The sequence below is a fragment of the Phocoena phocoena genome, chromosome 1, assembly GCF_963924675.1.
Source record: "Phocoena phocoena chromosome 1, mPhoPho1.1, whole genome shotgun sequence".
NCBI classification, from domain to species: Eukaryota; Metazoa; Chordata; class Mammalia; order Artiodactyla; family Phocoenidae; genus Phocoena; species Phocoena phocoena.
This window is the reverse complement of record NC_089219.1, coordinates 130,377,041-130,391,381: the sequence shown is the minus strand read 5'-3', so window position 1 is coordinate 130,391,381 and position 14,341 is coordinate 130,377,041. Positions and strand designations below refer to the sequence as shown.

Here is a 14,341-nt window from a genome sequence, read left to right as displayed (position 1 = left end):
GTTGTGGCGCACAGGCTTAGTTGCTCCGCGGCATGCGGGATCTTCCCAGACCAGGGCTCGAACCCGTGTCCCTTGTGTTGGCAGGTGGATTCTTAACCACTGTGCCACCAGGGAAGTCCCTGGACCAGATGATTGTTAAAAGTCCTTCTAGCTCAAAATCGTTTGATTCCAAGTCCCACACCAGAAAATAAGTTTGGAGGTTAGGTAATATACTACTATTATATAAAATATATAATAAAAATTCATAATTCTAGCTGGTAATCCCTTTATTCCTTCAGGTTGTAAGTACTTTTAACTTTATAATAGGAAGTGTAAATGATACAGAAACAGAAAATCTAAATTAAGTAGCAGAGATACAAGCATTAACCAAAATTTTTTTATGGTAAGTACTACCTTTATTTTAAAAAGTTATACATGCTAGAAAAAAGCATAAATGATGCATGTAAACAATTGTTTACCAAATACTTATTTTTTTTCCTTATAAAGGTGCAAATGATCTTTAAATGTAAACACAAATGTTGCCAAACATTTTTGTAGTGAGGGGAGGGAGAAGAAGGTTATTCCTTATGGTTGTGGTTAAAGTCTTTTTCAAAGCTTTTCCTGCAAGATACATTGGAAAAAATTGGTGTATGATCACAATAACAAAAACACTTTAACCACTGAAATCTGTATTCTTTTTTTTCCTTAAAAATGTTAACTTTTTACCAGAAAGTGCAATTTGAGAGTAGTGGTAATAGTGGCTTTATAGAATGAGGATAATGATATATAGTTTTTATAAAAGAACCAAGATTTTATTAATTAAATGCCTCAACTGATTTTATACTCGTTAGCATACTATTTCATGAACTGAAGAATTCATTCCCTTGGAGACTGTGATTACAGGTCAGCCTCAGCTTCAGCAGGCCTGAGCATCAAGTGTAAATTGCATAACAGTATTCACTGCTGGGGAGAGGACATTTCTCCCTGCTGGTCCTTAGTAGCAATAGGAAATAGAAAGGAAAGTTGCTTCAGTCAGTAACGTTTTTGAGCAAAAACTTGGAGAGTTACACGTGATTCTACTGGGGGATTCTCAAGACAGTATATGAGAATCATATACTGTTTTTGTAGAGGCACTGAGCAGAGCTCTAGATCTAGCAGGAACTCTATGGAAATAATTGAAAAAAAGACTTTATAGTGGCAAGCAAGTCCATAAGGAAGGAAACAAGATGTGAGCTTCTACTGATGAAAACTTTGGCATCTGAGTCCTGGTCTTATTGATTTAATATTCCTTTTGAATTGTTCTAGTTAAATGAGATGTTTCCTTTGTTTTGTTTTTTAGATTTTCAAGTCTTCTGGTGCTTACTGCAAGAATGATGCCTAATACACCTTGCATACCTATCTTTGTCACTGATAAGTCCCTGTAAGTAGTGGAGTCTTGTGGATGGAGTGCTTAGAACTGACAACTAGATCCCATATAGACCTCTTCCCTTATTAGTAGTTTCAAACTTAATCAGTATCTTCAAAATAAGGTTTTACTGCTTGAAAATTTTTTTTTTTTTTTTGTCTTTCCTTTTTTTCTCTTTTGGTGGGAGGAAGGCTAAATCCCAAAACAAAAAACCAAAAACCCAGCAACAAAAATCCCATGATAAATTAAAACCAAAAATAAATATTCTTCTGCACAGAACTGAAAATTATTGTGCAAAGGTGGCGTCTTGCAGGTGAAGTACTTTCAATGTATCTGTATTTCCACATGTTGAGGCACCGGCAAATAATAAAATTTGTTTAGTGTATTCTAGAGCTGTACAAAGCTCCAAAGTCAAAGCTCTCCACAATACAGAGGAGCAAATGCATGACTGTCTTCTATATGGTCACCATATATGGGATTCACAATGTGTCATTTTTATAACTCCTACACCACCTCCAAGCCGACGGTAATTCATCCCGCCATATAACCTGCAAAGAAAGAAACACAATCAGATTTCTAAATAGAAAAAGCACTATTTCTTCCATAATGTAGATGTTAATAAAACACAATTCTTTGTTTTATATCACAACTAATATTTTTAGCTTCATACATCTCTTCCAAAGAGTAGGAGCTGGAATTGAGCACTGGCAAGTAGCAGAATTATTTCAGACATTGACTGAAATTCTCTGACTTTTAGGACACTGTTTTAAGAGAGCACCATATCCATTTTGCCTTGTAACTTTATAACTCTACATGTAGACTGACTTATAACAATTACACAGAATCACATATTCTACATTTTTGTGTCTAATTTTGACCCTGGCTATAATATTTTCCCACCCACATTTTGCTTTTGCCTAAACTTCAATGATTTATTTCTATCCTTTTGTTTTGTATGTATTCTTAGAAGTCTTCTCAAACCCTTTATGGAACAAAGCTGGATATGATTAAATAAAGTCTGCATCTAGTTTTTGATATGTGAACAAGATCATCTTCAAATTTAAGGATTTCCATGGAAAAGAATATTAGATCCTCTGTCAACTGTAAGTATTGATTTTAAATTGGCTTTAAATTTGGGATATGTAACTACAAAAATTTATATAGTAATCCCTCAACAGATGGTCCTTAAGAATTTCATGAATATTACTTGGTCAAATATTACTAACATATATTAGTAACAGTTACTGAGAAACAAGTCCTTACATAGGATCATAGTCATTAAGTGGCAGAAATAAACTTGGCTGTCTTCCCAAATTATGCTTACCCAGATTCCCACTAAAAATAGAAAGCTGTATATGGAAGAAAATACACCATAAGTGAGAGGCTCCTATTCATGAAAACCTGCCATTCTCTTTCCCTTAACCTCTGTTGGGTTTTGCTGAAATGTTACCTTTTCAGTGGGGCCTCCCTGGGCTACCTTTTAAAGTGGATAATCCTCCCTGGACTCCCTGCCTCTCTGCTATTTGCCATAGCACTTCCACCCCTGGTATGGCACTATCTCCCTCGTAATGTCAGCTCCAGGCGGGCAGGGAATTTTGTTGTGTTCACTTTTGTATCCCCAGGGTCTAGAGCACTCAGTAAATCTTTACTTCATGAACAAGGTTGTGAAAATGTGATGTATAAGCAAAAAGTGCTACAGTGTTATTAGTCTGACTTTAGTATTGTGACCACTGAGCCATGCAGAGCATGAGAGAGATGCAGAATCCAAAGAATGTCATTCAGGTATCTGTCAAAGTTGTGGCTTTCCCTGTTTCCCAGAGATGAAGACTATAAAAAGAACCCAGTAAATTCATTAGTTGAATCTTATATACTAATGAAAAAAATCTGGGTGATAGTTACAGGCTCAAAATTAGAAAATGTATACTCAGAATGCAGCAGGAATGGACTACAAGACTGCCCCTTCTGGAATATAAAAGTGACTATAAAAGACGTCAACTTATCTTTCCTGGTCATGAGAAAAATCTTTCAGAATGTCTTCTGCCTCAGATATCATATCTAGACTGCTATCTGTGGTTTATGTGCAACCTCAACCACTGAGATGGTTACACCAGACGTGTTTAGGCAAATAAGCCCAATTCTCTGAGAAAGAACTACTTAGAAGGTAAAACTCTTTTTTTTCAAAGCTAGTATTTAAAATAGATATTAGTATAGATATAAAGTACCTCAAACCCATACTATTAATAATATTTTATATTAAAAATGAGAATTAACTATATATTTGACCTTTTAAACTTGTAGTGTTTAAGAGACTTTGGCATATCAGAGCATCTATCAGATTAGTTTTGTCAGTCAAGCTTAAAATGTGTGATTGAGCAAAGATCAAGTTTAATATGTGTGACTGAGCAAAGATTTAGACAGGATTTTAAGTTGAAAGGTTTAAGAGAATTTTGCTACATTTGTAAAAGTTTTTGAATATTTAAAATAAATGCAAGAGTCACCCAATTTATGTGAATTTATAAGAACTACTTAAGTATTTAGGAAGGATTTGTTAGACAATTAAGGATTTAAAAGCAAAGTAAAATTAAGCCTATGAATACAGCTTAACTTAAACTCTCCTAAGATGTAGCCTCCTTGCTAAAAGTGACTGTTACAATTTACTAGACATTAAAATAGAGTAACAACATATTTAAATATTTTTAAAACTCAAGAGAAAAAATCAGTTTTAAAATGAAATAAAGTATTATTTTTCAAACGGTAACTGCAATTTGCTTTTCCTGGGCATAAAAATTGCAATGACAGATTGACAGCCAAAGGTCTAGGTTCTAATTCTAACTCTGTCACTAACTAACTTGCTTAGGCAGGTCTCTTTATTTCTCAGTGCTTTAGTTTCCTCAGCTGAACGTGACGGAGCTAGAGGGGAGATTGTTTTTTCTGTTTTTGCTACCTCCAATTATAAAACTGGACAGTTACCAAAGAGAGGAATTTTGTAAGATGTCAGCCACTTTAGAGCAATGAAGTCAAAATAAGCCATCGAATATGGGTAACTTTGAGCCCTTTTCAAAGTACTGCAAGAGGTAATTCAATATACTGACCATCTTGATTTTGATGGTCATGTTTTATCTCAAGCCCATGATTTTCAAGTCAGCAGTGAGGTGATTTGCAACATAGCTTAAAGGTTACCTCCATGTATTGGCATCAGGATCAAAAACTTCAATGGTCTTCAAGTACGTTGTGCCATCAAAACCTCCTACAGCCATGAGCTGTCCATTCACTACTGCCAGGCCAACCTATGGGACCAAAACACAGTGGCTGCTGAAGAAACTGCTCTCTATTAGATATGGATGAATCTATATATCCAATCCAATCCAATATCAATGAATTCGAGTGAAGTTAGATAAGGTAGTAGATAAGACAGGGCGATGCCTTTCAAAGAAGCAAATGATTACAAGATAAATCATAAGATGCAAACTATTGTATATAGAATGGATAAACCACAAGGTCCTACTGTATAGCAGAGGGAACTATATTCAGTATCCTGTGATAAACCATAATGGAAAAGAATATTAAAAGAGAATGTATATATGTATAACTGAATCATTTGCTGAACAGCAGAAATTAACATAATAGTATACATCAACTATACTTCAATAAAAGTAAATAAATCATAAAAATAATTCTCTAAAGATATGATTGGATATAAGATATTTAACTTGAGATAATAGTAATCAAAAGAAATTAACTTTTCTTTCCAGTACAAAAGTGACAGGGGTTGTTTTGCCTATACAGTGCATCTCCTCACTGTCCCATTGTATTATACTTTACAGATCAGACTTCTCCTTCTGCACAGCCCTCTCTTGGTGCTTTTGCTTTTCAAAGTTTTCAGTAGCCGGGCACTTACTCCACTACGGCGGGATGTCATAGCCACCACTGGAGACCACTGGTTGGTTCTGGGGTTGTATCTCTCAGCACTGCTAAGCTCTGTAGTGTCATCTCTACCTCCTACGGCATAGATCATATCCTGATACACTGCACAGCCTAGGTGTTTCCTCCGGGTTCCCATAGGGGCTATGGTGTGCCATCTGTTTTCCTGAGGATTATAACGCTCCACTGCAGGGAAAAGAAAAACCAGTAAGTGACCATGCAATCATTTCCTTTCACCTCTAGTTTTCTTCATAGCTACTTCACTTTGTGATAACATATTTTCAATAAGCAATCTGATTTTTGCTTCTGAGAAGGAATCATCTACCTTTGGATAATACTACTATATTCTCATCAGGGACTGATTTCTTTTAGGTATGGTTGATGGAAAGGGCATGTGTTGGAGTCAAGGTACCTAGTTCTAGTTCTGGCTATATGACTCATTAGCTATGTGACTCGTGGCATCTCTCCTTATCTTTAAATGACAGGATTAGACTATAAACCAGTTTATAAGTTTTTATTTATTTTTAGATTATAATACAGAGGATTTTATTTGTTTTTTAAGGAAAGATGGTTGGGGGAGGGAAATAATATTAAGAAAATTGTTGTTTTATTCATTATAAATTCCTAGCAACTTGTGAAATGAAGGGAGAAAGAAATACTTTGGGAATATACTAGTAGACTATGACTGCAGAAGGAGCTGAGGAAGAGCTAACAGTTGAACTCTCCTAGAGGGAAAATAATTTTCTTAATAAATGATAGGATAACATGAACTTTTTATACTTTTTGTAAGGGGACTCTCCTAAGAAAAATGTATTGGTTTGGGGAAACCAAACTGACTTTGGAAGGAACTGACCTGTGTTGAGTGGAGATGTCCCATCAGAGCCACCTACAGCGTATAAGAACCCTCCTAACACAGCCACAGCCACGCCTAGTCTCCTAGTACTCATAGAAGCCACCCGAGTCCACTTGTTCTCCTTCGGATCATACCTGCGGTAAGAGAAACCAAAGACTGCACGCATGTTTTTATTAAGTGAAGCCTTTTCCATAAGGTATGAAATTATGCTAAAGATATGTTAGATACATAGATTTGCTAAGGTCAAATGTACAGAGAGAATCTAACATATTTTTACATAGTTATCAGTACTCTGACTTATGAACTGGGGCTAGAACTCTGAAAACTACATTTCTCCTTTGCCAGGCTGGCTCTCTACTAGATTCTGCCAAAAGGAAGGACTAGACACTTTCTGTTTGCTTGCCAACCCTGTCAATATTGTCTCAACATTGGCCTTTCACTCTGACAGTAGCAGTTAATTTCAGTTTCTAGACTTTTTCTGGCACTTCCAAAGCTAGCCTTGTTGGGGGTTTCAGTCACAGCTCTGTGAGGCAGCTCCTCTGAGCTCCTGAGATAACAGTACCAGTGTTCTGGTTATCTATGCTGTGTAACAAACCACCCCAAAACTCAGTGACTTTCCACAATAATTATTTTACTAATTCTTATGTTTCCATGCATCAGGAATTTAGGAAGGGCTTCACAGGGGAAGTTCTGGCTCAGGTGTCTCATGTGGTTGCTGTCAAATTGTGGCTAGAGCTGGAACAGCCAGGTGCTGAAGCAGCTGGGCACTGGCTGGGCATGTCTCCATGTAGCCTCAGGGTCTCTCCATGTAGGCTAGTTGGGCTTCCTCTCAGCATGGCGACCTCAGACAGCCAAAGGCTTCAAAGGTGAGTGCCCCAAGAGTTACAAGTGAAAGATGTATCACCTTTTATGACCTAGCCTCACAAGTCACATAGAGCTACTACCATATACTGATAAGCCAGCCCAAATTCGAGGGGAGCAAACACAGACCTCATCTCTCAGTGAAGAGTTTCAAAGTCAGATTGTATGAAGAGCACGTGAGATGTCAGGTATTGTAACCATCTTCGGAAAATACAGCCTTCCAGAACTAGCCAGGCAGATAACCCTCCATGGAGATGTGAGTCACAGCTGTTCAGGGCACCCTCTCCTCAGGTGCTGATGGTCCTAGTTCTATGGGACCTCTCCTCCAAGCTTCTAGGCTCTAATAACTCTAATCTCTTTACTTATCTTCCCAGACCTAGGGTTCCTACAGTTACTTCAGTGTCCTTTTTTCTTTTTTTTTTTTTCAGCCCTTCAATATGTGCTAGCCAATTTTTTTTTTTTTTTTTTTTTTTTTTTTGCAGTACATGGGCCACTCACTGTTGTGGCCTCTCCCGTTGTGGAGCACAGGCTCCGGATGTGCAGGCTCAGCGGCCATGGCTCACGGGCCCAGCCTCTCCACGGCATTTGGGATCTTCCTGGACCGGGGCACGAACCCGTGTCCCCTGCATCGGCAGGTTGACTCTCAACCACTGCACCACCAGGGAAGCCCTAGCCAATTTTTTAATGTTAAATTCTCTTTACTAAAATAGCTGATATGGTTTCCATTTTTTTTAACTGAGCCCTGATTGATAAATTATTTGTGTTCAGAAATAAATATGACAAAAATCACTTGGAATTGTGCTGGGCATTTTATTACATAGGTGAAAAATTCTGTTAGTATAGTAAGTATTGTATAGCAAACCATATCAATATTACAGGATATAAAATAAATAATACTAAAAATAGCCCTTGTTCTTAAGAACAAGCTGGGGAGACATAGCACATTCTTAAGGAAAAACCTCCAAACAAATTCTGAGAATGTAGTAACTCACAGAGATGAAAGAAGCAGAGATATAAGTGCTGCAGAATGAAGGCCCTGGAGAAAGGTTATGGTTAGTCAGTAAAGGTATCTTGAGGTTCATGCACTTTGAATAAAGTTTAGTTTTCATCACTTTTAGAAAATTCTCAGCCAAATATTCTGTCTTCAAATATTGCTTCTGCTCTTATTGCTATTTTCCTTCTGGGACTCCAATTACATATGTGTTTTAGTCTATTTGTGTTCCCTGAGTTCCTTATGGTCTGTTCTTTACATTCTGTTCTTCTTTTTGGATATTTTCTATTAATCTGACTTTGAGTTTACTAACTCTGTCTTCTGCTGTGTCCAGTCTACTTCTACTCTGTCTATTTAATCTCATTCAATGAGTTCTTCATTTTAGATACTATATTTTCCAATTGTAGAAATGTACATCTTATTTTTAGATTCCAATCCTATATTAAAATTCTCCAACTTTTTACCCATTGATCTTTTCCTCTATTTTATTCAATGTATTTATTATACTTATTTTAAAGTCTTTTTCTGTCATCTCCAAATACGGATTATCTATAAGTCAGCTTCTGTTGTCTACTTTTTCTCTCAATTATTTGCCATATTTTTCTGTTTCTTTATATGTCTCATATATTTTTTTATTGTATGCTTGGCATTATCATAAAATAATGGAATCCTAGAAACTGAAATTGATATTATACCCCCGGTTGACAACACCTATGCCCCAAACAATGGATTCACTCTTTCTTATATTAGGCAGACACGGTGAAATGTTGAACACCTCAATCCAATCAGGAATTAAGCTTTACAATTCACAGATTTAATGCAATCCCTATCAAATTACCAATGGCATTTTTCACAGAAATAGAACAAAAAATTTTACAATTTGTGTGGAAACACAAAAGACCACGAATAGCCAAAGCAATCTTGAGAAAGAAAAACGGAGCCAGAGGAATCAGACTCCCTGACTTCAAACTATACTACAAAGCTACAGTGATCAAAACAGTATGGTACTGGCACAAAAACAGAAATATAGATCAATGGTTCAGGATAGAAAGTCCAGAGATAAACCCATGCATCTGTGGTCACCTAATCTATGACAAAGGAGGCAAGAATATATAATGGAGAAAAGGCAGTCTCTTCAATAAGTGGTGATGGGAAAACTGGACAGCTACATGTAAAAGAATGAAATCAGAACACACCCTAACACCATACACAAGAATAAACTCAAAATGGATTAAAGACCTAAATGTAAGGCCAGATACTATAAAACTCTTAGAGGAAAACCTAGGCAGAACACCCTCTGACATAAATCGCAGGGAGATCTTTTTCGATCCACCTCCTAGAGTAATGAAAATAAAACCAAAAATAAACAAATGGGACCTAATTAAACTTCAAAGCTTTTGCACAGGAAACTATAAACAAAACGAAAAGACAACCCTCAGAATGGGAGAAAATATCCAAAATACACAAACAGCTCATGCAGCTCAATATCAAATAAACGAACAACCCAACCAAAAAATGGACGAAAGATCTAAATAGACATTTCTTCAAAGAAGACATACAGATGGCCAAGAGGCACATGAAAAGATGCTCAACATCACTAATTATTAGAGAAATGCAAATCAAAACTACAATAAGGTATCACCTCACACCATCAGAATAGCCATCATCAAAAAATTACAACAATAAATGCTGGAGAGGGTGTGGAGAAAAGGGAACCCTCCTACACTGTTGGTGGGAATGTAAACTGGTACAGCCACTGTGGAGAAAGTATAGAGGTTCCTTAAAAAACTAAAAATAGAGCTACCATATGATCCAGCAATCCCAGTCCTGGGCATATATCTGGAGAAAACCATAATTCAAAATGGTTCATGCACCCCAATGTTCATTGCAGCACTATTTACAATAGCCAGGACATGGAAACAACCTAAATGTCCAATGATAGATGAATGGATAAAGCAGATGTGGTACATATATACAATGGAATATTACTCAGCCATAAAAAAGAACAAAATAATGCCATTTGTAGCAACATGGATGGACCTGGAGACTGTCATACTGATGGAAGTAAGTCAGACAGAGAAAGACAAATATGATATCGCCTATATGTGGAATCTAAAAAAAGGCTACATATGGACTTATCTACAAAACAGAAATAGAGTTACAGATGTAGAAAATAAACTTACGGGGCAGAGTCAAGATGGCGGCAGGGGAGGACATGGAGTTCACGCCTCCCCACAACTAGGGCACTGGCCGGACACTGGTAGGGGACCTCGATGCCCAAGGAGATGGGAGGAACCCCTGAGAGGCCGGGTAGGACGTCGGGGGGAGTAAGGGGGGATGAGAAGTGGAGGCCAGACAGGACCGGCGCCCCTGAGGGGTGGCTGGGAGGGGGAAGGGGTTCCCATACCTGGAGGAACGCTTGGGGGGCTTGGAGATCAGGGGGAGCAAGTCTAGCGTTTCCCCTACCCAATCAGGCCCCGGGAAGCCTGCAGGGTTCCTGGGCCAGGTCCTCTGCCCTCTGAGGCCCCCTCTGGGCCATGCTGGTCCTAGGGGCGTAGGAGGGAGGCAGGGGGAGAAGAGGAGAGGAGGACAGGGTGGAGGCTTCTTTTTTTTTTTTTTAATTAATTAACTTATTTTTGGCTGTGTTGGGTCTTCATTGCTGCACGCAGGCTTTCTCTAGTTGCAGCGAGCTGTGGCTATTCTTTGTTGCAGTGCGTGGGCTTCTTATTGCAGTAGCTTCTCTTGTTGCAGAGCATGAGCTCTAGGCTCATGGGCTTCAGTAGTTGTGGCACACGAGCTCAGTAGTTGTGGCTCGCAGGCACTAGAGTGCAGACTCAGTAGTTGTGCCACATGGGCTTAGCTGCTCCACAGCGTGTGGGATCTTCCCAGACCAGGGCTTGAACCCATGTCCCCTGCATTGGTAGGCGGATTCTTAACCACTGCACCACCAGGAAGCCCCGAAGCCCTCTTTGATTGGAGAATCAGGGAGGCACAGAGGGCGTTTCCCCTGCCCACTTGCCCCCGGAAAGCCTGTTGGGCTTCCTGGTCTGGTCCCCTGCCTTCTGGGGCCCCCTCTGGATCTGTGGGTCCTAGGGGCATAGGAGGGAGGAGGCGGGGAAGAAGAAGAGAGGCGAATGGGGCGGGGCCCTCCAGGGATTGGAGGATCGGGGGGAACTCGCCTAGCGTTTCCCCTGCCCTCTCGGGCCCAGGGAGCCTGCTGGGGTCCTGGACCTGGTCCTCCACCCTCCAAAGCCAGAGGCACTCCTGGGCCCCTGCTGCTGCACTGAGCCTAAGCCCCCACCCTCCTAGGGCCTTATCCAGCCCTGTGGGATCTAAGCATAGGCCCCACCCACCACCTAAACCCCACCCCCCAGAGTCAAGGCCTTTTCCGCTTTTTTTTTCCTCCTTTTTACTATTGTGGTTCTGTTTTACCTTCTGGTTGTTGTTTCATCTCTATTTTTATTTTTTAATTCTTTCTAACAGAAATAAACGAAATAGAAACAAGTAAAATAGCAAAGATCAATAAAACTAAAAGTTTGTTCTTTGAGAAGATAAACAAAATCGATAAACCTTTAGCCAGACTCATCAAGAAAAAAACAGGGAGAGGACTGAAATAAATAAAATTAGAAATGAAAAAGGAGAAATCACAACTGACACCACAGAAATACAAAGGATTATAAGAGACTACTACAAATGACTATATGCCAATAAAATGGATAACCACGAAGAAATGGACAAATTCTTGGAAAAGTACAATTTTCTAAGACTGAACCAGGAAGAACTAAAAAATATAAACAGACGTATCACAAGTAATGAAATTGAAACTGTAATTAAAAAGTTTCCAACAAACAGAAGTCCAGGACCATACGGCTTCACAGGTGCATTCTATCCAACATTTAGAGAAGAGATAACACCGATCCTTCTCAAACTCTTCCGAAAAATTGCAGAGGGGGGAGTACTCCCAAATTCATTCTATGAAGCCCACCATCACCCTGATACCAAAACCAGACAAAGATACTACAACAAAAGAAAATAACAGACCAATATCACTGATGAACATAGATGCAAAAATCCTGAACAAAATACTAGCAAAGAGAATCCAACAACACATTAAAAGGATCATACACCATGGCCAAGTGGGATTTATCCCAGGAATGCAAGGATTCTTCAATATACGCAAATCAATCAATGTGGTACACCATATTAACAAACCATATGATCACCTCAATAGATGCAGAAAAAGCTTTTGACAAAATTCAACACCCATTTATGATTTAAAACTCTCCAGAAAATGGGAATAGAGGGAACCTACCTCAATATGATAAAGGCTGTATATGACAAACCCACAGAAAACATCATACTCAATGGTGAAAAACTGAAAGCATTTCCACTAAGATCAGGAACAAGACAAAGGATGTCCACTCTCGCCACTCTTATTCAACATAGTTTTATAAGTCCTAGCCATGGCAATCAGAGAAGAAAAAGAAAGAAAAGGCATATAAATTGCAAAAAAAGAAGTAAAACTGTCACTGTTTGCAGATAACATGGTACTATACATAGAAAATCCTAAAGAAGCCACCAGAAAACTACTGGAGTTCAATGAATTTGGTAAGGTTGCAGGATACAAAATTAATGCACAGAAATCTCTGTCACTCCTATACACTAACAATGAAAAATCAGAAAGAGAAATTAAGGAAACGTTCCCATTTACCATTGCAAAGAAAAGAATAAAATACCTAGTAATAAACCTGCTTAAGGAGGCAAAAGACTTGTACTCAGAAAGCTATAAAACACTGATGAAAGAAATCAAAGATGATGTAAACAGATGGAGAAATATACCATATTCTTGGATGGAAGAACCAATATGGTGAAAACAACTATATTACCCAAAGCAATCTCCAGATTCAGTGCAATCCCTATCAAACTACCAATGGCATTCTTCACAGAACTAGAACAAAAAATTTTATAATGTGTACAGAAACACAAAAGATCCTGAACAGCCAAAGCAATCTTGATAAAGAAAAATGGAGCTGGAGGAATCAGGCTCCCCAACTTCAAACTATACTACAAAGCTACAGTAATCAAGATAGTATAGTACTGGCACAAAAACAGAGATATAGATCAATGGTTCAGGATAGAAAGCCCAGAGATAAACCCATGCACATATGGTCACCTAATTTATGACAAAGGAGGTAAGAACGTACAATGGAGAAAAGACAGCCTCCTTAATAAGTGGTGCTGGGAAAACTGGACAGCTACATGTAAAAGAATGAAGTTAGAACACTCCCTAACACCAAACACAAAAATAAACTCAAAATGGATTAGAGATCCAAATGTAAGACCAGACACTATAAAACTCTTAGAGGAAAACATAGGAAGAACACTCTGACATAAATCACAGCAAGATCTTTTTGATCCACCTCCTAGAGTAATGGAAATCAAAACAAAAATAAACAAATGGGACCTAATGAAAATTAAAAGCTTTTGCAAAGCAAAGGAAACTACAAACAAGACGAAAAGACAACCCTCTGAATGGGAGAAAATACTTGCAAATGAATCAATGGACAAAGGATTAATCTCCAAACTGTATAAAGAGCTCACTATTAAAAAGACAAACAACCCAATCAAAAAATGGGCAGAAGGGGCTTCCCTGGTGGCGCAGTGGTTGAGAGTCTGCCTGCCGATGCAGAGGACACAGGTTCATGCCCCGGTCTGGGAAGATCCCACATGCCGCAGAGCGGCTAGGCCCATGAGCCATGGCTGCTGAGCCTGCACGTCCGGAGCCTGTGCTCCGCAATGGGAGAGGCCACAATGGTGAGAGGCCCGCGTACTGCAAAGAAAAAAAAAAATGGGCAGAAGACCTAAATAGACATTTCTCCAAAGAAGACATACAGACAGCCAAGAGGCACATGAAAAGATGCTCAACATCACTAATTATTAGAGAAATGCAAATCAAAACTACAATGAAGTATCACCTCACACCATCAGAATGGCCACCATCAAAATATCTACACACAATAAATGCTGGAGAGGATGTAGAGAAAAGGGAAATCTTTTGCACTGTTGGTGGGAATGTAAATTGATACAGCCACTATGGAGAACACAGTATGGAGGTTCCTTAAAAAAACTAAAAATAGAACTACTATATGACCCAGCAATCCTGCTACTGGGCATATACCCTGAGAAAACCATGAGTCAAAAGGACACATGTACCCCAGTATTCACTGCAGCAGTATTTACAGTAGCCAGGACACGGAAACAACCTAAATGTCCAACGATAGAAGAATGGATAAAGATGTGGTACATATGTACAATGGAATATTACTCAGCC

At 38.8% G+C, this 14,341-nt stretch overlaps 1 protein-coding gene across 1 annotated transcript in view; it reads right to left on the bottom strand.

The window, feature by feature from the left end:
* Positions 1-372: 372 nt before the first annotated feature.
* The window catches only part of KLHL20 (kelch like family member 20), a 99,351-nt gene continuing 85,382 nt past the window's right edge, over positions 373-14,341 (bottom strand). Inside the window, exons 9-12 of the mRNA XM_065877317.1 lie at positions 6,159-6,292; positions 5,283-5,491; positions 4,565-4,671; positions 373-1,932 (exon numbers count right to left, since the gene is read on the bottom strand). Of these exons, the coding sequence (XP_065733389.1) occupies positions 1,848-1,932; positions 4,565-4,671; positions 5,283-5,491; positions 6,159-6,292 (535 nt within the window). The 3' untranslated portion in view covers positions 373-1,847. The remainder of the gene's footprint in view (positions 1,933-4,564; positions 4,672-5,282; positions 5,492-6,158; positions 6,293-14,341) is intronic.